This window comes from Talpa occidentalis, unplaced genomic scaffold (assembly GCF_014898055.3).
Source record: "Talpa occidentalis isolate TD23 unplaced genomic scaffold, MPIMG_talOcc4v2.1 talOcc4.14, whole genome shotgun sequence".
Taxonomy (NCBI): domain Eukaryota; kingdom Metazoa; phylum Chordata; class Mammalia; order Eulipotyphla; family Talpidae; genus Talpa; species Talpa occidentalis.
In genome coordinates this window covers 22,247,518-22,270,938 of record NW_023601433.1, presented here as the reverse complement: position 1 = coordinate 22,270,938, position 23,421 = coordinate 22,247,518, and the positions used below count along the sequence as shown (strand labels likewise).

At 39.6% G+C, this 23,421-nt stretch overlaps 2 protein-coding genes across 2 annotated transcripts in view; both read right to left on the bottom strand.

Annotated features, from left to right (window-relative positions):
- NUP133 (nucleoporin 133) overlaps positions 1-5,994 on the bottom strand; it is a 39,498-nt gene extending 33,504 nt beyond the window's left edge. The window contains exons 1-4 of the mRNA XM_037510192.2: positions 5,679-5,994; positions 3,961-4,079; positions 1,446-1,549; positions 306-413 (exon numbers count right to left, since the gene is read on the bottom strand). Coding sequence (XP_037366089.1) covers positions 306-413; positions 1,446-1,549; positions 3,961-4,079; positions 5,679-5,860 — 513 coding nt within the window. The 5' untranslated portion in view covers positions 5,861-5,994. The remainder of the gene's footprint in view (positions 1-305; positions 414-1,445; positions 1,550-3,960; positions 4,080-5,678) is intronic.
- A 3,220-nt stretch (positions 5,995-9,214) lies between these two features.
- ABCB10 (ATP binding cassette subfamily B member 10) overlaps positions 9,215-23,421 on the bottom strand; it is a 31,762-nt gene continuing 17,555 nt past the window's right edge. The window contains exons 7-13 of the mRNA XM_037511414.2: positions 22,057-22,152; positions 20,703-20,912; positions 18,100-18,179; positions 15,993-16,173; positions 13,485-13,528; positions 11,514-11,548; positions 9,215-11,041 (exon numbers count right to left, since the gene is read on the bottom strand). Of these exons, the coding sequence (XP_037367311.1) occupies positions 10,810-11,041; positions 11,514-11,548; positions 13,485-13,528; positions 15,993-16,173; positions 18,100-18,179; positions 20,703-20,912; positions 22,057-22,152 (878 nt within the window). The 3' untranslated portion in view covers positions 9,215-10,809. The remainder of the gene's footprint in view (positions 11,042-11,513; positions 11,549-13,484; positions 13,529-15,992; positions 16,174-18,099; positions 18,180-20,702; positions 20,913-22,056; positions 22,153-23,421) is intronic.

Genomic DNA, 23,421 nt, shown 5'->3' with positions numbered 1-23,421 from the left:
GATTCACCAGAGCCAGAGTGGGAAACAGAACAGGCAGAGTGACGAAATACACTGCTGAGGGGAGCAGTGGGCGCAGCAGGAGAGATCTGTCCTGCCATGTGGGACCCTCCTGGCGGCCGGGGATCGAACCGGCACTGCAGAGTCTGAGGGCAGCTTCGCAGCCCAGAGCTCAACCACTGCACCACCAGGGGAGGCCCGATTCCAGTAGTTTTATAGTTATGTCTCAGCACTGGGTTAGATAATTCCTCCAAGTGTAGACTCTCTTATTTAAGAAACATATTTCAATAATTACTTAAGTGACTTACCTGTGTAGAATGTGCTTCACCTGCAGCAGCAGAATAAGAGAGAGCCACCAAGTCAGCACTGCAGTGGAAATCACTAGGTGGCAGCTGAAGTTCTTTACAAACAGATAACTACAGAACAAACCCAAATAAAAATATGCCATGTCAAGTCCAATTTTCGGAATATGCAACTAGCTTCAGTATTTCCTTTCTCTGCATATTTTAGATTCTGATTCATCACTAGAAATATCATTCTACAAATATTCTTTCTTCTTGATAAAATTGCCTCCCAGCAATGTGAAAACAAACTAGCTTAAGAGATGTGGGATCAGGAAAATTTATAAGCACTAGATTGGACCCTGAATATCAACTAGTCTAATCTCTTCCTGGACTACAGTCTATTTGTTAAGAGAAGTACACAACTTCCCATGGGATTTTTTTGAGTCTAGTGCTGATTTAACATTTAAAGTCAGCATGACTACAGAATAATTATACCAAATTGTTTAGAAAATATTTTAGACTTGACTGAATATCTGGCTCCTTTGCTAACTCATCATGCCCTCAGAACTCCTCTTCTTGCACTCATGCTCCTCAGTAAGTCTTATTTCGAGGCAGCAGCTGTACAGAAGACTGCAGACATGGAGAGTTTAGATAAGCAGGCATCCTGAGTTCCAATGGAACACTGGCCCAGTCAGTAATGAATGAGTGTGAAGGAGAGTATGCCTGATAGGAAACAGACAGAAAACCCCTGTGAGAGAAACTGACAACTGCAAGTTACATTAGCAATGGTAAAAATTGATATCATTTTTTCTTATTCTAGTAAACATCATTCAGTAGACTCAATGAAACACATCTTAGAAATAAACAAACTTCATTCATTATCTTATGTGGCTTAGCAAGACATTCTTTAAAAATTTCCAAAGCTCTAATTTTATTGACTGTAAATAACAAGTCTCTTGTTTAAAATTATTAAAGGGGTGAAACTTTTTCCCAAATATACAATTGTATATGTATGTATGCTCAGTATATCAATAAAAATGCAAATCCATAATGCTTACGTACATTCAGATTACTCTCCTCCAACAACGCTGAAAATTTAGGGTTAAAATTAAGGCCCAAGTGATAACACTCTTCTTAATTTTCTTCTAGCTCATTAGTCATTACCTTAGTAATGGGTGACAGAGCAATCTTCCAAATGATGAGTTTTTCTTTGCAGACCAGACAAGCCCATCCACCCTCATCTATGTGCACAGTCAGTTGATCATCAACTAAAGAAAACAATGAGGTATATAATTAATCTTAAAGTATGAATAAGAAAAACTATTAAAATTTCCTTATACCAAAATCTTCTTTATTGCCATTCTTTTTTTTATTCTTAACAACTACCACCCCACAGAACAGATAGCTCTACATTAAATATCTTTTCCATTTTTCTTCCCACCTGTTCTACTACTTCCTCTTTTTACATGAAATTGTCCATTTATTCATAAGCATAGTGATAAACATTGTTGAAGGAGGAAGGTACAGCTTACTCAAACACAGGAGCGTACTGCCACATTCTTTACCAAAAAAACTTACCATACAGAAAAAATATTCACAACCAAAAAACCTTTTAAATAATTCAGGAGTTAGTGATGCGAAACTAGAGAGACATTTAACTTGTATAACCACGTTTAGAAATATACTAAAGGGAAGAATACTTTTAGGCCTATGTTTTCTTAATTTTGTTGTAAAACATTTTTTTTTTCCTATATCCTCCACCAAATCCCCCATGTCCCATCTGCCTCCTTCCTTCATTTCCTCCACCCTTCCCTGCATTCCCTCTGGTAACCATTATCTTCTTCTTAGCTGAGTTCAAATTTTTATTTCTTCTATTGTTTGCAGGTAATTGTTTTTTGGGTTATTTATATTCCACAGATAAGTAAAGCCATCCAAAAATCTATCTTACACTTTTTGATTGATTTCACTCAACATAATCACCTTCAAGGTCTATCATTTTGTGCCAAATACCAACACTTCATCTTTCTTCACAACTTTTAATATTCCAATGAATACATACTCTGCAGTTTCTCTATCCATTCATCTGTTGAAGGGCACTTGGGTTGATTCCAAGATTTGGTAATCCTGCTATGTACACAGGTGTATATAGATCATTTCATGTTAAATTTTTCATGTTATTTGGACAAACACTTAAAAGCAGTATTGCTTGATCCTATAGGATTTCCATTTGTTTTGTCTTGAGACATCTCCATACCATTTTCCACAGAGGGCAGTACCAGCTTGCATTCCCACCAACAGTGGATGAGAGTTCCTTTTTCACTGCAACCTTGCAAATATTTATTAATTCCATTCTTTTTTTATATGGGCCATTCACACAGGGGTGAGGTGGTATCTCAGTGTGGTTTTTATCTGCATTTGTCTTATAAGTGATGTTGAACATATGCGTATAGGCCATCTGAATGTCTTTAGAGAAGTGTCTACTGAGGTCCTTTGTCCATTTTTTAAAAAAGATTTCTTTATTTATGCATACAAGAACTGGGGCACAGGCCAGAGGTGTGGGGGGTGAGAGGATTCACCAGAGACAGAACAGGCAGACTGACTGAAATATACTGCTGAGGGGAGCAGAGGGAGAGTCAGGAGAGGTCTGCTGCGCCATGTGGGTAGCTCCCTGGCCAGGGATCAAATTAGTGCTGCAGAGGCTGTAGAAGCTTCATAGGTTGCGTCTTAACCCCTTGCACCACTAGGGAGGCCCACCTTTGCCCATTTTTTAATTGGGTCATTTGTTTCTTTGTTGATGCATTTTTTTTTAAAGATTTATTTATGTATACAAAAATTGAGGCACAGGCCAGAGGTGCAGAGGAGTGAGAGGATTAACCAGAGACAGTGGGGAACAGAACAGGAAGACTGACTGAAATATACTGCTGAGGGGAGCAGCAGGCAAGACAGGAGAGGTCTGCTGCGCCATGTGGATAGCTCCCTAGCCAGTCAGGGATTGAACTCGTGCTGCAGAGGCTGCAGATAGCTTTGAAGTGTTGTGCTTAACCCCTTGTGCCACCTGGGAGGCCCCTGTTGATGGATTTTCTTTGTAAATCTTGGAGATTAACCCCTTATCAAATGTATGGTATGGAAATATACTTTCCCACTCTGTAGGTTGCCTTTTTGTTTTTGTGATGGTTTCTTTTGATGTACAAAAGCGCTTAAGTTTAATATGGTCCCACTTATTTATTTTTGCTTTGGTTTCCCTTGCTGCTGGGGTTGGTTCCCATATTTATCTTTGTGGTAGATGTCCCGTAGTGTGTCCCCTATATTTTCTTTCAAGTACTTTATGGCTTCGGTTCTTGTGTCCAAGCCTTTAACCCACTTTGAGTGAATTTTCATGTATTGTTAAATATGGGTCTTGCTTTATTTTTTTGCATGTGGCTCTCCATGTCTCCCAATCTTACTTTCTATAGTATTTAGCAACATTCATAATTCTACCTTGATAAAGCAACACAAATAAATCCTCTTATTAAATATAAACATTTCAAGGAGAAATCATGTTCTCAATTACAGTGAAGAAACAGTTTTTCTGTTTTTCCACATTTAGGTGAAGGTAAAGAAAGTATAAACGTCAATCTCCATGCTAGATCTAGACTTCATTTTGAACTGCTAATAAAGTCAAATAGTTAACGACACCCACCTTCAGACAATGTTAGCGCTTCCATGATTTTAACAGGAAGAGATGATCCAAATGATTTTACATCATAGTTTGTAGAATCAGTTATGGAATGATATGGAAATATTCGTGTAGGTGTTCCTCTACAGAAAGAAACCAGATTATTTCACCGATAACTTAAAATTTTTTCATTATCCTAATTTTTATGCATATAATTTCACAATAAAAAGATCTTTAATAAACAAGATGAGGATAAACAGTGAAAAAAACATTGATGCAAATAGTGTTAAATGTATCTTTCATAAAAAAAAGACAGGATTGAGAAAAACAATTTCAAATTCTTACACTCTTGTAATTAGATATACATTTTATTGCTTAAAACTCTTTATAACCCTGCTCTCTTAGCTATGAAACAATAAGGTTGGGCTGGATCCATTTTTTAAATTGTGGATCATTCTGAGGGTCTCATCTACATTTAAAATATATAGAGAGAACTTATCAGACACTGTAGTTAAAAAAGCTTTAAAATATTCAGTTAGATTATTTTCAAGCTCTCATCAGCTCTCATCAGCTCCACAATTACACAAATCAACCAGATCTGTACAATGTAGCAAGAATTAAAGTCATGAATATCCGTTGTTACCTGACCTTGAAAAGCAGATGCCTTAGAAATTAACATTGTTAACATTCAAGGAAAAAATCGTAAAAACTAGCATAAAGGTTATTTATTTCTCATCAGGAGTATTAAATAAGGAGATGCAAATACTGAGTGGTAGAGAGCTCTGATCCCTAACAAAGTATAACAAAGATTTTTCTTTTAATGTCACCAAAAAAGCAGAGACTTTAAAAAACACATAAAAGTATGATTCTTATTCTGACTTTTTATTGTGCTTTTATTCTCAAAAGGAATAGAAAACACTTGACAATTATTAGCACTTTGAAGAGCACTTTCAAAATACAGTAGTCAATAACACTGTGAATTCTTTAAAAATCAGTTCTCCTTTAAAGTATTGCAAAATTCCATAGACAGTTTAACTATAAGTTCAAGATCCAATATTACTGTTTTCCTGCAGGGGGAAATTCATTTCTGATAGATAAATTCAGAGGAAACTACTCAGAAACATGCTACCTTCTGAAGTTCTAGCTCTTTATTAAAGGGGGAGTGCAAAATTTGATTTTTCCCAGTGATGTCGGCTGGCACACATTTTTATTTGCTAACAAAACTACTCTTACCTCACTACTTATGGAAAGCCTTTTCCCTACTAATTCAGGTACAAAGCCCAGAAGCCCTTTAATTACCAATCAGCAGGCATTATTGGCGACTTGTGTGTTAAGATATCATGTTTATTTTCCGGGTTTGGAGGACCTCGTCCCCACATTCCACGTCTGAATCGTGATTTCATATTGATTCTTTGGTCTAACGGAGTTGGTTAAGTCTGATATTATTACAGTCATTTCACATGATAAGAGAATCATGGATGACGTATACTACATCACAGGAGTAGTATGAAGGAAGCAGGTAATCACTGATTCAAATCAGTTTGTTCCTCACCTTTACCCAAGAGGTAATTCCATGTAAAGTGCAAAGCTAAGATTCGATGAATTGATCAAAGTGAGGTTGAAAGAATTCTCAAGGGTGGCGAATTATTCTCCCAACACTGGCATCTTCCCTCTTACCACGCCCAGTTTCGGAGGCTTCTGAAGACACCACCCCATTAGACCCAACCCGGTCCGTCACTTACCGCGAGCTCAGCGAGCTCCGCCGCCCGACCGGCGAGAAGAGCACCGGGGAGTTGATTGCTGACCCCAGGGATAGACCTTTCCTGCTTGCGGCCCGGGGCGTGGAGCCTGGCCCAACTGCGCCCAGCGGGCCCCTTCGGGCCCCAGGCCCCGGGGTTCGCGGAGAGGAGACGCTAGGAAACATTAGGGCAGGAAACGGTACCAGCGAGCTCTCGGTTTCCCGACCTAGGTCTGCCGGCGCTCGGAGCTTGAACACTCCACAGGCGGAAGGCGCACGGTGATGAAATCATGCCTTGCACCGCCTCGGGGCGTGGTCGGGAGAAAGAAGCGCGCTGTGATGACGTCAGCTCGGCGTCTCCCCCTTCTGGGCGTGGCCCTAAGAGGCGGGGCTGGGAGAGACAGAGAGGGCTTGGGGCTTGACGCGCGGCTTCGGCGCGAGGGGCTGCGGTTCCTGCTTCCGGCAAGTGAAACTGCAGAGGCGGGCGCCCGCCCCTACTCCCATGGGTGGGACTGGCCCTCAGCAGTGGAGTGCAAAGCCTCTCTGCACAGTTCTTTCTCTGAACGTCTTGGGAAATTAAGTGTTTGTTCCCTTATTCAACCTGAAGAGAAGGGAGAAAAACCTGTAAACATTGCAGCCCCTGAGTATCTCTAGATCTCATATCTGCTCCGCTTCTGTCCTGGCTCGGGTATTCACTTTCCCCTAATTTTTTTCTCTTTTAGCCCTTTTTTTAAAAAAAAAAAAAGATTTTATTTATGCATACAAGAACTGGGGTGCAAAGGGGTGAGAGGCTTCACCAGAGACAGAGTGGGGAGAACAGGTGAATCTACTGAAATACACTGCTGAGGGGAACAGCGGGGAGACAGGAGAGGTCTGCTGCACATGTGGGTAGCTCCCTGGCTAGCAACAGTTTGATAGCGCTGTGTCTTTAACCCCTGCGCCACATGGAGTTCCGCTTTTAGCCTTTTTTTTTTTTTTTGGTCTCTCTTGCTCTCTGTAGTTCTACTCCACTTAGCCTCACACACTGCCAAAGTAATGAACTAAAGCGAACCCGAAGTAAATGCTTCAGTGGCTGGCCACTGTCCATAGGTTATATACCAAGCTCCTTTGCAAGGTCTTTGTAATTTAATTCTGGTTGGCTTTTCTGTCCCTACTTAACTTCCATCACTGCCCTTGCACTGCCCACTTGCAGTCTAAGAATAAAAATCCCATATCCCCCTCCAATGACTTTGCCTGGAATGCCCTCTCTTCCTAGTTGGACAACAAGCACCCACTTCATACATCAAGTCTTACTGCTTTGGGCCTTCTCAGAAATGAAGCCTTCCACAGCAGTTAAGTATGCTCCATCCTTTGTCGCCCACCCCCCTCCTTTATGTGGGTTGTTTATATTTTTGCCTGTCATAACAGTTGTTTACAGATGTCTCATGTAGCTCCTCCCATTACATGTCTAGCAAGGACAATGACTGTTACCCTTGTGTATACCATAATAGTACACAATAGACTTTAAATATTTATTGAAATAAGGGAATAGTTAATACTAGCATATCCATACATGGGCCATTGCCATATGGTTTTAGTTGTTGACATCCCCCCAGGGAAAGCCATTCCTTTGGCACATTAGTAGCATGGGGTAGTCATCTCCCCAAGGTTATACAGGCAAGTTGCTTTGCTCCTTCTCTCACCTAGATTTCTAACTCAACTTGGCAGCTTGATTTTGAATTTTATAGTTCTAAAAGCCCAGTATTTTTCCTCGTTTCATTCTTACTTGGAGAATAATCCTATCGGAGAGAGAATTTGTGGGATGAATTTGTTGTTGGGCTTTACTGGACTACTTCGTGGTTTGTCTATTAAAAGTTGCTGTTTGCAGCTGGGACTACATCAAATTAAAGAGCTTCTGCACAGCAAAAGAGACTATAACAAAAACAAAGAGAAACCCCACCAACTGGGAGAACATTTTTGCACACAACACTAATGATAAAGGACTGATCACAAAAATCTACTAAGCTGATGAGACTCAACAACAACAAAGAAAATAATCCAGTCAAAAAATGGGCAGAAGAGCTAAAAAGAAACTTCTCTGAAGAGGAAATGCAAATGGCCAACAGGCATATGAAAAAATGTTCAATATCACTTGTAATCAGGGAAATGCAAATCAAAACTACCATGAGATACCATCTAACACCAGTGAGAATGGCACATATTAAAAAAACTAGCAACAACAAATGTTGGCGAGGGTGTGGAGAAAAAGGAACTCTCCTGCACTGCTGGTGGGAGTGCAAATTGGTCCAACCACTATGGAGAGCTGTGTAGAGATTTCTGGACCTACTAAACATAGAGCTTCCATATGATCCAGCAATTCCACTCCTAGGTATTTACCCAAAGGACACAGAAACATCAATTCCAAAGAACACCTGCACCCCTATGTTTATAGCAGCACTGTTTACAATAGCTAATTTGGAAACAGCCCAATTGCCCAAAAATAGATGACTGGATCAAGAAGATGTGGTACATATACACCATGGAATATTACTCAGCATTCAAAAAAGATAAACACATGCCATTTGCAGCAACATGGATGGCGCTGGAAGGGATCATGCTCAGCGAAATAAGCCAGAAAGAAAAAGAAAAATACTGGATGGTCTCACTCATAGCAGGAATCTAGAAAACTTAAATAAGGGACCAGGAAAATGAATAACTATAAGAAAGTGAAAATCAAAATCAACAAAAAACTATGAACCCGAGACACTTTTTTGGGGGTGGGGGGCGGAAGGGGAGGGATTGGGGTCAAAATGGGGGGTTGCAATTGTATGGGGAATATAAAAATAAAATTTATTATTTAAAAAAAAATAAAAGCCAAAAAAAAAAGTTGCTGTTTGCAGGAGCTGGAACTGTATCCTTTTTCCCCCTAACAGAACCACTTGCCTGCACTTTTGAGCAAGAACTCCTCAGGAACCAGATGTATGAGAACTGAAGAAGTATCATCATTCATTCATTATAGATTTACTGATTACCTATGTGATTAAGTGTTATGGTTTATAAGTATAAACAAAACAGATATAATATGGCTTTTTCATTGCTGTTGAATCTCCACAGCCAAAATTGGTAAGAAACTGAATGCAGTAAAAATTTTACAAGTGACAGACACAAAGTTCACTATAAATTTTAAAGCAGAGGCCCCTGCTGGGGCTTCAATTTTCTTTTTTTTTTTTTTAATAGAGGCATATTTTATTTATTTGTTTGTTTGTTTATACATGCACTGGGTACAGTCAGAAGTGCGGGAGGGTGAGAGAATTCACCAGAGCTAAAGCAGGGAGCAGAGCAGGCAGAAGGACCGAAGTACACTGCTGAGGGGAGCAGCGGGCGGCAGGAGAGGTCTGCGCGCCATGTGGGACCCTCCTCCGGTGGCCAGGGAGCAGCCGGGGATCGAACCGGCGCCGCACAGGCCGTGGGCAGCTTCACAACCCAGCACTCACCTGCTGCGCCACCGGGGAGGCCCCACTATAAATTTTAATCCACGATATAAAATGTTACCAAAAGACAAAACTGAACATCTTTATTAGAAAATAAAATATAATGATCAAATTCAATGTTTGTAAATATTTCTATGGCACATAGACATTTCCCTCAGATCCAACCCTATAATTGTCTTTTGTTTCCTTTCTGAGACTCACACCATAATAGCAAACTGTATAAAGAATACAAATGAAACTTGTGTTAAAATGATTGTCACAGATACAGTGTTTACTAATTCAAAGAACACTCAGTTCATTCTTTCACTGAACTTTATTCATTAATAAATTCCCTTATATAGAATGAAATATAATACTCCATGTTTATCATAAAATAGTGGTTTCTTCTTCCAGCATAATCAGGGAATTAATGAATATGTAGTACATGAGAAAAAACATCAAGTTTTAATCACATCAATATGGTTATTACTGAAGTTCTGGCATCATTACTGTTTATAAAAAGCACCTTATCTTGAGGCAACAGCAAATTAACAGCACTGATATGAAATATGACAAATCCAATGGTTATCAGCACTCCTTTAGGAATTTTGAGACATCTAGGTGAAAAGGAATAAAACTATAACCTTAGTAACCATTCTACTTCAGAAAAATAAAGAGTTCTTAAGATTTGTTGATATTTTGTAGACTAGCAATAACTTTTAAACTTTCTTCAAATGTTTAAGGTTGAAAATTAGTTATTTATTCATATTTTAACCTCACTGAATGAAATTCCAAAAGTATTTAAATATCTGATAAAAAGTTGTAAAATTTGACTGGAAATTATACATTTTATGATGTATAAATTTTCAAAATATATGCCTTCAGACAACATATGTGTTAAATATAGTTTCACATTTTTCTTGATAGCAAATGGCAGTTCACACTTCCCTTCCCAATATACTAATAGAAACACATAAGTAAATGATGAAAATAGAACTTTTCTATTCAAAGGCACTCTTTCCTTTTTTAAATTCATTGGACTCACAAATGCCCAAAATGTTGAAAACCACATACATACAAACACAGTCTCATCCCAGAGAAACATACCTAAACTCTCACACCTCTGAAGACACAGGAGACAGGGAATATAAAATGTCTCTTCTCACCTTGTGACATTAACTACTCCTATGTATGTTTCATAAGGTTATCAGGATAAAATAGTTAGATTTGTGTCTTCTATTACATACGTAGTAAAATTAGACCTATAGTAGGTAGAATACACCAAGAGAGTTACACAGAGATTGGTAAACTGGCCTAAAACAATTAGGCATTTTATTTATAATTCCCTTTTAAAAGTTGTCATTTGACAATACCTTCAATCTTTAACAGCAGGAAAAAGAAAGTGATGTGCTATCCTACATTACTTAAAATATTCCAAGATAAAAAGAAAGTACAAAACCTGAAAATAACTTCAGTGGTATAGACATTTAAAAAGTCATGATTATTAAAATGCTGAATAAAAAGGTCTTGAGGAAAGTATCTCAAAACAATTATTTTACACACTTGGGATAAAATAGGCATATTTCAAACAACTTGAAGTATGATTTACGGATTTCATATAATCTTTTTCTTTCTGTAATGCTGTTTTGCATTAAGGTCTCATTCAATTTACCAGCAATTGCTCCTTTATGCTAAAATAAAACTTTGTTTGCCCATTAATTTTCTGTATGTCCCATCTGGTTTTGAAAGCAGTTCTTCATGCTTCCCATATTCAGTAATTTTTCCTTGGTCAAGAACAGCTACCACATTCGCATTCTTGATGGTGGAAAGGCGATGAGCAATAATTAACACTGTTCTTCCTTCCATTAGTCGATCTAGAGCTTCTTGTACAAGGTACTCATTTTCAGCATCCAATGCACTTAAACAGGAAAACCCATTGAGAAAGCAAAGATGTCAGTGTCATGTATACTGTATTTTCTGTTTCATATACAGTAGCCTATCATTGTCAGTGAATATTTACTATGATCGAAATTGCAACTTCTTCAGTCTCTCTCTATATTCTATATTATAATGTTACTGTAAAAAGGAATCTTGGGACCTCTGATTTCCACTGAACCACTGCAACATAAGCAGACAAGCATTCTGCATAGTTACTGATGAGAAAAATTAGGGATTCATCCCAAATGTATCTGAATTGGAACTAGAATCCTAAACTCATGACTCAGCCTGGCCACTGCCTCCCAACTGTCATTATCAATCCAAACTTGGTCACTTTAAAGTATAAGTGGGGAAGGCCTCTTCGGCTGTATCACTGAAGTACAAAATAACAAATTCTTATTAAGGAAGAAATTGGCTTAATACAATTACACATAGTATTAAGATATCCTCACCTGGTTGCTTCATCTAGGAGAAGAATTTTGGGATTCTGAAGGAGGAAAAACATTAAAAAGAAAACGTACTTTTGTTAGAAAAATACAAACTCTCAAAAAGAAATGAAGTGCTGATACTGTTAAGACACAAAATGTCACATGTTGTATGACTTTGTTTACATGAATGTCCAGAACATGCATGTCTATAGAGACAGAAAGCAAACTAGGGTCAGCTAGGGCTGCAGTCAATGGTGAGGTGTGTGTACATGACTGATAAAGAAAATACAGTCTCTTTTTGGGGTGATGAAAAGATTTTTAATTATGGTGAATGGATGCACAACTCTGAATACACTAAAACCCTTGAATTATATACTTTAAGTGGACAAGTTGTATAGTATGTGGTCCTATAACAATAAAGCTGCTACAAAAAATAAAAAACTATTAAGTGCCTGATAAGCATGTAAAATAAGAGTTAGAGATGATTTTAAATCATCATCACTACACACTGGTCTACACTCAAAGTCCTGCTTATAGTTAGCTTGGTCAGGAATATCATAAACAGAGCAAAAATAAGAGTAAGCTCATATATATAGATACAATGCATTAAATTTTAGCTTTGCCTAGAAATTGATCCACAAAAAATGAAAACATATGTCCACACCAAAATTTTTACACTATTCATAGCAATAATATTCACAATAGTCTCAAACTAGAAAAAACCCAAATGCTCATCAACCAGTGAGTGGATCAACAAATTGTAGTCTACTCATACAAAGAAGTACCATTCAGCAACAGAAAGGAATGAAACAGTGATGTAAGTTACAACATGAAGAAAGCAGAAAAGCATTAGAGAGGCTGAAAGCATAAGACCGTATCTTGTCTAATTTCATACATCTGAAATGCCCAGAAAGGCAACTCTAGATAGACAGAAAGTAAATGAGTGGTCATGTGAAGTTAGAGGTAGGAATGGGGAAAGACTGCAAATGGATACAAGGGATCTTAATATGGTGTGCCAGGAATGTTCAAAACTTGGTTTATATGATGGTTACACAACTCTAAATTTATATGGAAATGATGCTTCAATAAAGCTTTTTTTTTCCAAAATCACTTACAAATCTGAAGAGTTGTTTTATAACAAAAGGGAAAGCTATGATTTCCTAAAAATCACAATGACTATAGCATTCAGCTAAAATGGCTTTTCCCTCTCCTCCCAGGAATTTTGGGTAAGTATTTCAAGTCTGTACTATTGGGTTTATTAGTTGATTTCAGATTATATAAATAAGCATAGCTGTACTGTTTTGATACTTTTATTTATTTATTTATTTATTTTTAAAGATTTATTTATTTATTTATACAAGCACTGGGTACAGTCAGAAGTGCGGGAGGGTGAGAGAATTCACCAAAGCCAGAGCGGGGAACAGAGCAGGCAGAATGACGAAACACAGTGCTGAGGGGAGCAGCGGGCTTGGCAGGAGAGGTCTGTCATGCCATGTGGGACCCTTGCCGGTGGCCAGGGATCGAACCAGTGCTGCAGAGGCTGCGGGCAGCCTCACAGTCCAGTGCTCAACTACTGCGCCACCAGGGGAGGCCCTGATACTTTGATTTAATCAATACTTGACCAGTTATGGAGAAACTATGCTATGGAAGGTCCATGTGTTAAACTTTTCTCCCCTGTCAACCCCAGCACATTACTGGGCTCCTGATACGTAGTTAGTTCTTGTTAAACTGGGACAACATGCACTATGTGCTACTCATCTTCCCCCAGAACTGGGAGGGACTTTATCCTCAGCATAGTTGTTAAAGAGCAAGGAGTGAAGAGTCTGAAGGACAAGGGTTCAAATCCCATCTTCAGCCAGAACTACCAACCATCCCTACCTTTTCTCTTCAAAAAAAGGTGGGGGGAGGGGAAGGAGGAAAATAGTGAATTACCTATTATAAGGTCTCTAATTCAAACAATGACAAAAAAATCCAGCCAAGTGGCTTCAGACTTACCCTAAGCAGAGCACGGGCAATTGCAATCCGCTGTTTCTGGCCACCTGACAATAACAACACATGTTTTTTTAACTGAAAGCCTTAACATGTTATTGGTAATAGGTTTTTCTGATAGACCATGTGGCCATTTCAAGGTAGCTTCTTCTAGAGTCAGGCACACCTGACATATATGGTAGAACAAAAACCTATTGTTTAAATATATCATCTTCTTACTTTCAAAATTAATAATAATAACTATTATTATAGCTATAATTTATTGAGGAGTTCCCATGTACCAGGCATTTTCTAAATGTATCACATGTATTGTCTCATTCAATCTTTTTTTAAACTCCTATGAAGTATATATCTTATAATTATTCTCCTTTTAAAGATGAAAAACTGAGATACAAAATAACCTGGCCAAGCTGGTGAGTGCCAGAGCCAAGGTCTTCAATGTAGCAAGGAGACCAGAAACTCAACATACTTAGAGGTTTTTTAACATGTGAAGTGGATGGGAGTAAAAGGTATCAGTGGTACCAGGATTTATGATTCTACTCTCCTGCCTAGGGGCACTATTCTTAAAACTTTCCATTCTCAATGTTTTTCTCTCCTTTTCCCTGCCCTAGGGAAAAACTGTGGACACATGAAACTGGAAGTAACAATAGAGTAAGTCCCTCTAAATGCCCCTCTCCTTTTTAAAGCCCAAACTCAAAGCCAGGGAACAAGCAAACTTGGGGGTGGGCAGAGGGGAGGTTCAGACAAAGTCTATGAAGGGAAGCAGAACGTCGGAGATGACAGCCTTCCTCGGCTGAGTCTCACTCCACCCTTCACCTTTCCTCCAGGGGCCTACACTTCTAATTCACAACTGGCAAAGCCTCAGGGCGCAGTAGTCCAGACTCATTCCTGACTTAGTTTGTTTTGGAAAATTCAATTTCATTTTTTCTGATGAAAACATTCGCTTTTGGTTGATTTTATTGGTTGAACATAATTATTAACGGTAATTAATATTGAACATCATATATTTCATCCTAAAACAAAAACTTCATCATTGACCAAAATGTGTGGTGTTGCTGAATGCTGCCCTCAAACCCCATGCTTCCAGCAAGGGGAGCCCTTTCTTTCTGAACATCTCTGGCAAGGGTGCCCCAGGGCTCTGAGGTTGGTCAGTAAAGCAGCCAAGTGAGTGCTTAAGTCAGTGCTGAGAAACCCTCAGCGCTCAGTGGCACCCGGGAAGTACTGCTAGATATTCTTCCCCTCCCAAAAAGCAAGAGTGGACTGAAACCTTTGTTTAGTTCATTGTGAAATGGAACCTGAAATCCTGGTAGAGGGAAGAAGACACGCAGAATCTGCTCCAAGGGAGAAGTGGTGTGATTGTGGGACAGACAGGGAGTGCCCAACCCAACGCCTCGATGGTTCTGGTGATGCCACAAGCAGCTCACACTGGTTCTGCCTTAGGACAGAAATGCTGCTTCAGAGATGCAGCAGCAGTTCCCTTCTATGCAGCAATGCCTGACTACTTTCCGGAACTCCAAATCTATCAAAAACATGCTTTCACCTACTGCTCATAGTTTAAAAAATCATACACAATACACTGAAAACATTTCTATGTTAAATTTTCTGTGATCTAATTTAAAGTAAGAAGTTTAAAGTTGCAAATAAATACTGTTCTAGTCCAGCCAGGCAGGCTTCACTGAGACCTGGGGCCTCCGTGCTGGGCTCGGACATGTCCTGAGACAGAAATCATCATCAGGAAAGGAAGCATATTTCAATGTTTGTGATTAAAAAAAAACCCTGTGTTTAACCAAATATTTATTTCCCCGTAAGTTGTACTCATTGGTCCCACATCTGCACTCTGAAGCAAAAAAAAAAAAAAAATTAAATTAAATTAAAAGGTTCTCTGGCTCCTGAAAATACAGCACCCACAATTCACTATGATAAGCTAGATGTGCTCAGATATCACAGGGAACAGAATGTGCCTCAGGACTGAGTCTTTCATTCCTCTAGAACAGGGCACAGCAAACAATGCTACAGGCTGATCTAAGAGTGGTTTTTATGTTTTAAAAGGGTTGTGACAGAGACCACAGGTGGCCCATAAGACCTAAAATATGTGCTCTCTGGCTCTTTGTAGAAAAGTGTGTCAACCCCTGGTCTGACGTGTACAGTACAAACTGGGGGATAAAGAACTCTTCTGTTCTCAATTCTGTTCCTGAGTCACAGTCCCTGCTTTCCTGAACAAATCATTCTCATTTTCTACAATTTTCAAGGATTTCAAATCACAAAACACATCTTTTCTCAGATAAGAAAAAGGCTGCTGTGGCTGAGTACTACTCAATGGCACACTCAGTGGGAAATCAGGAACACCTTTAGGGTAGAAAGTGAAGGAAAGTGGGGGAGTTGTCCACATACAAAGGAGATTTTATAAAGTAGAAGAGCTAATTTCATAAACTCTAAGTACAAAAGTCTAATTAGAAAATAATACTGCAATATGATCTGCCTGAAGAGTGTTTGCTACCAGCACTAAAAAGGTACCTGAAAGGAGAATGCCCTTTTCTCCAACCACAGTGTTGAATCCTTGAGGGAAATTTCGGATGAAAGCAGCTGCATTGGCTACATCAGCCACTTTCTCTATCTGCTCAGCAGTCACCAATGAAGGGTCATCTGCACCATAAGCAATGTTCTCAGCAATTGAGCACGAAAACAAAATTGGTTCCTGCAAAATGAAAATAAAATATATTTACCGAAAATTTCAGAACAGGTTTCAAATATATCTAATAAGATTTTTTCCCCAGTTTTTTTTTTTTGGGGGGGGGGACTTCAGGTTTTTCTTGTTCTCTTCTGAGCTATCTAGAAGTGTAACCCAGCCTTGACCCTAGTCTTCTCAAGACGTCCACTGAAGACAGTTCCCAGGAAGAGGCAGCTGCCTCACAACCTACCTCAGAAGGGCTAATAAAGAATCATAGTGACTGGACTCAACCTAGTGTGAAGCTCCCTGCCACTCTACCAGAATATCCACCCTAATAGCAGCACCAAGAAAAGATCTTACAGGGGATCAGGGCTGGCACCCCCTAAGGGAGGGGAGCACAGACACTGATGATAGCTCAGAAAGAATGGAGGGGAAGGGGAACAAAAATCAGATACCCAAACCTCAACCAATTTTCTCTGACAAAAGAATAAAAAACAATCACTGTGCTGTTGGTTGCCAGTGTCACAGAGTTTCCTGAAGAGAAGATTGCCATGGAGGAAAATTATGACACGGAATCAACTAAGCCATAAACCTTATTCTTGTACTGTCCTTTCTTGACAGCAATTCTGGGGTGGGTCACTACACAGCAGCTTGGGAGAGCTGCTCAGTGCTGTGAGGGACCCTGAGCTCATGTTCTGTAACCTGCGACACAAATTCTGTGACATCTTTTTCTTGCATCTCTTTTCTAACTTCATTCCAGTAACTTAGAAGAAACCTAATGTTGCTTGTGCATGAATGACCTCAGTGTACTTCAGTTACATTCTTTTATTTGACTCAAAAAAGCACTAGTAGGTCTTATTTGTGTAGTTTAGAGAAACCTCAGGTTGGAGAGATGAAATGCAACACAGGAACTTTGAGCAAAATAACTTGTGTGGGAGGAAAGTAAGCCACTATTGGGTGGTTTGATTAGCGCCTAATTCGGGCAGGGTGCTTTAATAGATCTCCAGGCTTTCAAACATTTGAACTATGATAAAAATTTTTGATGTGCCATTTCAGTTTTCAGTAGCAAATGTGTGCATAGAGGATCTTATTAAAATTGAGATGTATTTGAGTGACTTAAAATCAAATATATCTAGTATATACAGTGGAGCTTTATACAGTACTTATATTAAATGATCATGCTGTTCCCAAAGATGTATTTTCTTCATTCCCTATAAATTCACCCAATAGACTTGTTAAAATGTTACAGACTTGTTAAAAAAATTCATGTTTACGGGGCCTCCCTTGTGGTATAAGGGGTTAAGTCTCAGCACTATGAAGCTATCAGCAGCCACTGCAGCACGAGTCTGATCCCCATCCAGGGAGCTGACCCACAAGGCATCTTGTCTCGCCAGCTGCTCCCAGTGTATTTCAGTAGATCTGACTGTTCTGCTCCCTACCCTGTCTCTGATTAATCCTCTTACCCCTTGCACCTCTGACCTACACCCCAGTTCTTTTATGCATAAATAAATAAAAATAAATCTTTTTTAAAAAGGAAAATATTCTCATCAACCTCTAGAAGTGTAACCCAGCCTTGACCCTAGAGTCAAGCCACTACATTCCATTAATATCTGCCTTGAAATCGTCAGCCTCTTTTCAAAGAGATCCTGATTTTTGCCATAGCCTTTGCTTGCTTATCCCTGAAACCCATTATGCAAAGCAATAGACTGTGACTAGTAATGAAAATGGAATTTCTGAAGAGTCAATAGAAGCTGAAAAGTTATATCATTTTTTCCCCATTCTCACGTCCTAGCTTTTGATTAAAAAGTCAATGTATCAACTAGTTAAAGTGTATAAGGTTTTTAGGAACAGCACTATTTACCAACCCAAGCAATCTGCCATGTGAGATTGACAAGACAATTGATAAAAAGCAATTTAAAACGAAAGTTTAATAAAAACAGAATCCTCTCGTACCTGACTCACTGTCCCAATCTTCGATCTCAGCCAGACGGGATTTAGTTGGCGGATATCATGGCCATCAAGACTGATAGTTCCTTGTAAAGAGAAAATGAAAGTCACTGAGAGTCCCGGGGCCCATGACTAATGTAAAGACAGAAAGAATCTGGCAGGCAGGCTCCAGACTCAGCTTTTTAAAGATACTCAAAATCTCTAAACAGAAACTAAAACAACATATCTCACAGACTCTCTAGATCTACTCACTTCCTCAGTGGTTAGATGACTAGCCCCTCTAGTTCATCCATCCAGCCCTGGCTCCTTCATCCAGAGGTTGCAGACAGCTTCCCAGACTCAGAATCCACAAAGGTGCACCAATGCAAAGCTCTGATTCAGGAGTTAGAGGGGAGAGGGGCAAGCCACAAGGTGTCACTTGCTGACACAAACACTGGAAGAAGGGACACAGTCTGAAACTGAACCCATGACAGTGACTGCCTAATTCTCCAATTCGCTGACCACGTCACCACTGGCAGCTACCTTGAAGACCTGGTAAAGTTCTGCATGGTGTGTTGAAAGTCCAACCCCACCAAAGATCATTAAATACTTTCATAACTCCTTAAAATACCCCTCCCTGTATGCACTTAGTTGGAGGAGAATTTGTTACATGCAACTAAGCATCTCATCGATATTGGGGCAGAGATTCTAAATAATTAGATGTAGCCAATAAAATTAATTCTGCACAATGAGGGAACTCAACAATGTCTGGTGATGATGATGATGACTAACAAAGGGAAAGCCATGTCTTCTCAGTGAGTGGTGTGAATTATACAAGCCAGTTGGAAACCTTCATACACTGGGAAAAACCTGAGCTCTTTGACCTTGAAAGTATAAGCTGTTCTACAGTACATGGGCAGGAATTTAAATGTAGTTTCTTTTCCTCTTAATTTATTCACTGTGATGAAGAAATGAGGGATTTGATATTTTGACTTGATTTGCATCTACCTAGCTAGGATTTTTCTTTTTTTAAACCAAAAATAAGTTGATAATCCATCTATATCTCTTGTACACATAGAAGAAACCAAATAAAACTTAGTAACTCAGCAAAAAACTTAAGCCACCACTTTAAATATCTTAGCAAAGGATGTTGGGGCAGGAGGGACAGTTATGGGAGGTCATCAGGAAAGGCACAGCATTAGTAGATTTAAGTTGCTGCTCTCCACACTGGTAAAAGTTAAAGAGATTAGGTCTTCCTGTAGAATTTTTTAAAATGCAGATTTAGAGCAAATAGAGTGAATTAAGACAGTGATTCCACAGACAGTGTAATAGCACCCATTTTAACATAGTTAGTGATTCTATGGTCAGATCTGCAAGTCAAATAATTACTCAGCACATAATCAGCTGTCATTGGTTTAACCAAAAAGCACACATACAAAAACCATAAGCCATTCTATTTAGATTTCTGTTTTGATTTTTACTAACAGATGTTTACTTGCTGGGAAATATCATTATTTTCTCAACTCAAAATAAAATATCACATATGGAATACCTACCCAAGGGTCTGACATAAAGAAGGATATAAATGTTGTAACTATAGGTGGTAAAGGATATTAACCAGACAATATTGTGGTTAGTATTTTGCAATACATACATGTATCAAATGAAACTAACATGTTATCAATCAATTATATCTCAACAAAAAAGGGTATAAGTGGGCTTCTCTGGTGGCACAAGGGGTTAAGATGCAACTTATGAAGCTATCCTCAGCCACTGCAGCATGAATTGGATCCCCAGCCAGGGAGCAACCCACATGGTGCAGTAGACCTCTCCTGTCTAGCCCACTGCTCCCCTCAGCAGTGTATTTCACTCAGTCTGCCTATTCTGCTCCCCACTGTGTGTCTGGTGAATCCTCTCACCCCCCACACCTTTGGCCTATACCCCAGTTCTTGTATGAATGGATAAATAAATCTTTAAAAAAAAGGGTATAAGTGAAACAAAGTGTCCTCTGCTTTAAAAAATGCTATAATACAGTTAAGAATAAAGTAAATATCAAGAAAAGAAAGATTCATAAAAAAAATCCTTACTCCCCAAAACAGCTTCCATGGAACAATCATATAGAGGTGAATCATTGGTGTTCAAATACCTGTTTTCACACTAACCACAGAGCACTTCGCAGGTACAAGCAGTCAGAGGGCTCCAGGAGCAACTATGGTTCCTGCATAGGCTCAGCAGCTGAAGCTCCTGACACTTACTCCCTGGTACCGGTCATGGGTGGCAGTGCCAGGAGGCACCTTCTTATAGCCACTGAGCAGCCTGGCCTGTCTCCCTCCTAGTAGGAGGGCATCAGGGACACCAGCATAGGAGATGGGTGGGGGGGATTCAGGAGGTACTCTAGACTTGAAGAGGTGAGACATGAAATAGACAAAATGCCTAACAGACCTCCAATATGAGCTGTCATAGTTCTAAAAGTGACACCTTTGTTTAAGGGATTTTCTTTCCTGGGAACAAGCCCTCTGGCATTCAGAGCTCTCACACTACAAGGTCTTTGCACAATGAGATCCCATCCCAGAGTACAAGAGTAGAGGCTCAGGAGCGCTCTCTAGCCCCACATAGGGCAAACTACTCACCAGAAACTGGGTCATACAATCTCAGGAGGAGGGAAACCACTGTTGATTTGCCAGAACCACTTGGGCCAACCAGTGCTGTGACTGATCCTGATGGGATCGAAAGGCTGAAGTTCTGGAATATGGACAGCTCTGGGCGAGCCGGATAGGCAAAATGCACGTTCTTAAACTCCAAAGCACCTTGGAAGCTTTTCTCGCTTAAGATGACCCCCTCTGGAATATAAACAGATTAGTATTAACTTAATGCAGGATCAAACTCACGGTTCTCCCACATAGACAGACAGCACCACCATGGCTGTCCTGGAGTCTGAGCCCCTACTGGCTGAGCAGGGAAAGGACTTTGTGTGATGCCTAATGGTGCCTGCTCTGCAAATACACAGTCTTGTGTGATCTCCCAGCCATGAGAAGTAGAAATGACTGCCCAAGTTTTACTGACAGGACACTGAGGCTCAGAGACTACAACTGCCCAAGCGAGCAAGTAATGGAGTTAGTATCCACCCCTGCAGCTGTCTGGCTTCAAACCCAGTCACATTCTCCCTGTAGTTGTCTTGGTCCAGGGTTTTCCTTATTCACTCTAAATAAAGTTCTGAGAGAATGAGAGAATGATGATAAATAGGTGGGCACTGCACATCGGCCATAGAGCTAGAGGGGTCAAAGGTATGTTCTAGTGTCCTGGTATTACCTTGCTGCTGAGTTAAGAGAATTGTTCAATCTTTCTCAACTGAGCTTATTTCTTATACAGCCTATCACAATGGAGAATATACTGGGCTTTTATTTAACTAACCTGGGCTAACCGAAAAAGTCCCAGGGGTCAGTAGATGGGAGTGGATACTGCTCACCACTACACTTCTCCTGGGCCCTCATTGGCCCAGGCTTGCACTGGCTTCCTGGGAAATAGCTGATAAAAGAGTTGGCTCTACCCAATTAGCACTGGCACCCCTCACTCCATACCCCAAGCCAAGAAATGTTGAGACTTTATAGTGTGATCCCTCTTCCTTTCCTCCTATGACTGGTAGCAGTGCAAAATCACTAGGGAAAACAAATTCGCTTGACTGGCCAGGGTCCCTCCTATTTCCACCCCTTGGCTGTGCTCATTTCTGCCTTGCTGCAGTGGTAACACAGCACCGACAGGGAGGTAAACAGTGGACAGGACACTGTGCTTCCAGCCTCCACACTTCCCAGGATCTCTTTGGCTGCAGCAACATCCCAGCAGCAGTCCTTCCTCTGATGACCGTTCCCCTGCCAAGGATGATGCCCTTGTCATGCTCATCCTTCCCAGGGAGAGCAAGGAGCTGTCTAGCTGCCCAAAGTCACATTTGTTTAGCCCCAGAAAAGACGAAACCAATTTCAGGCCTACCATTGAAAGGAAGCTCAGGCTCTCGCTCAATGAGCTCCCAGAGGCGTCCCCCGGCACCCAGTCCTTTCATCAACTCCGAGTAGAAGGAGCTCAGACCTGAGGATGAGAAGCAATGCCACAGCATGCATCACTGGCTCCAGGAAATGGCTATCTGTTACTGTAATCCCTCAGGAACAATAACAGTAACTTGCTTTTAATAAAATTTGTTATTTTCAAGAAAGGATTTAAGACAGCTACTTAGAAACTATTCAGAATTCCCTCTGCCTCATACCTTTATTTAAATTTTTTAAATTATTTAAAAATTTTTAAAAATTATTTAAATTGTCTTCATCTTTTCCTCCTCCAATTTCTCGATTTCTGCTAAGTATTTAATGTTTGATCAGGAGATTTGTAAACAAATAGTCATAGGAATCAACCATCAAATTGAAATCACAAAGTTACAGAGAAAGTCTACTTAGTCAAAATTATAAGTAAAAATGCTATGCTTGTCCCATACTTTGAAAGAATATAAAATACTATAATAGCTATTTTAAATTCATATCCACAAAATCAAACCTCCCCTTCAGGCACTCAATGAATGTAACTTTCACTAGGCTGGAAGCTGAAAAGTCACTTGATAAAGTGAAATATTCTACCTCTATTCTTTAATGGGTTTGACCTTTTAAGATCCCATATACAAGTGCTATCATATAGTTCCTGTCCTCACCTTTTGGACCCATCTCGCTTAACATAATGTGTTCAAGGCCCATTCATGTTTCCAGCAGTAAGTCACCTTTGAACTGTGATTTAATTAATGACATGAAACTGACCCATTTCATCAGCCTGAACATATGCATGTAACACTTTCCTTCAGTAAAGATACTGAAAAAATGCAATGCAAATATGTCTCCTAAGATATATTTGTGCATTATTTATAGATATTTGTGCAAGATACAGTGGATTCAAACCTTCAAGTTGAATTAAAAATGCGCTGGGCAGACAAAGAGATCAATGGAACAGAAAGGGCACAGAAACAGACCAACATAAATAATCAACCGATCTTTCACAAATGAACACAGGCAAGTCAGTAGAGAAAGGAGTCTTTTCAACAGGTGATGCTGGAGAAAGTGGACATCCACAAGCAAAACAATGAATCTAGACACAGATCTTACACCTTCATGAAAATTAATTCAAAATTAACCATAGACCTGAATATAAAATGCAAAACTATATAAGTCCTAAATAATTAACATAGGAGAAAACCTAGATGACCTCAGGTTTAATGAGATATATCACTAAAGCAAGATACACAAAAATTAAAAATTTCTGCTTTGCAGAAAGACCCTGTGTGAAGAGAATAAGAAGACAAATCAAAGACTGAGTAAA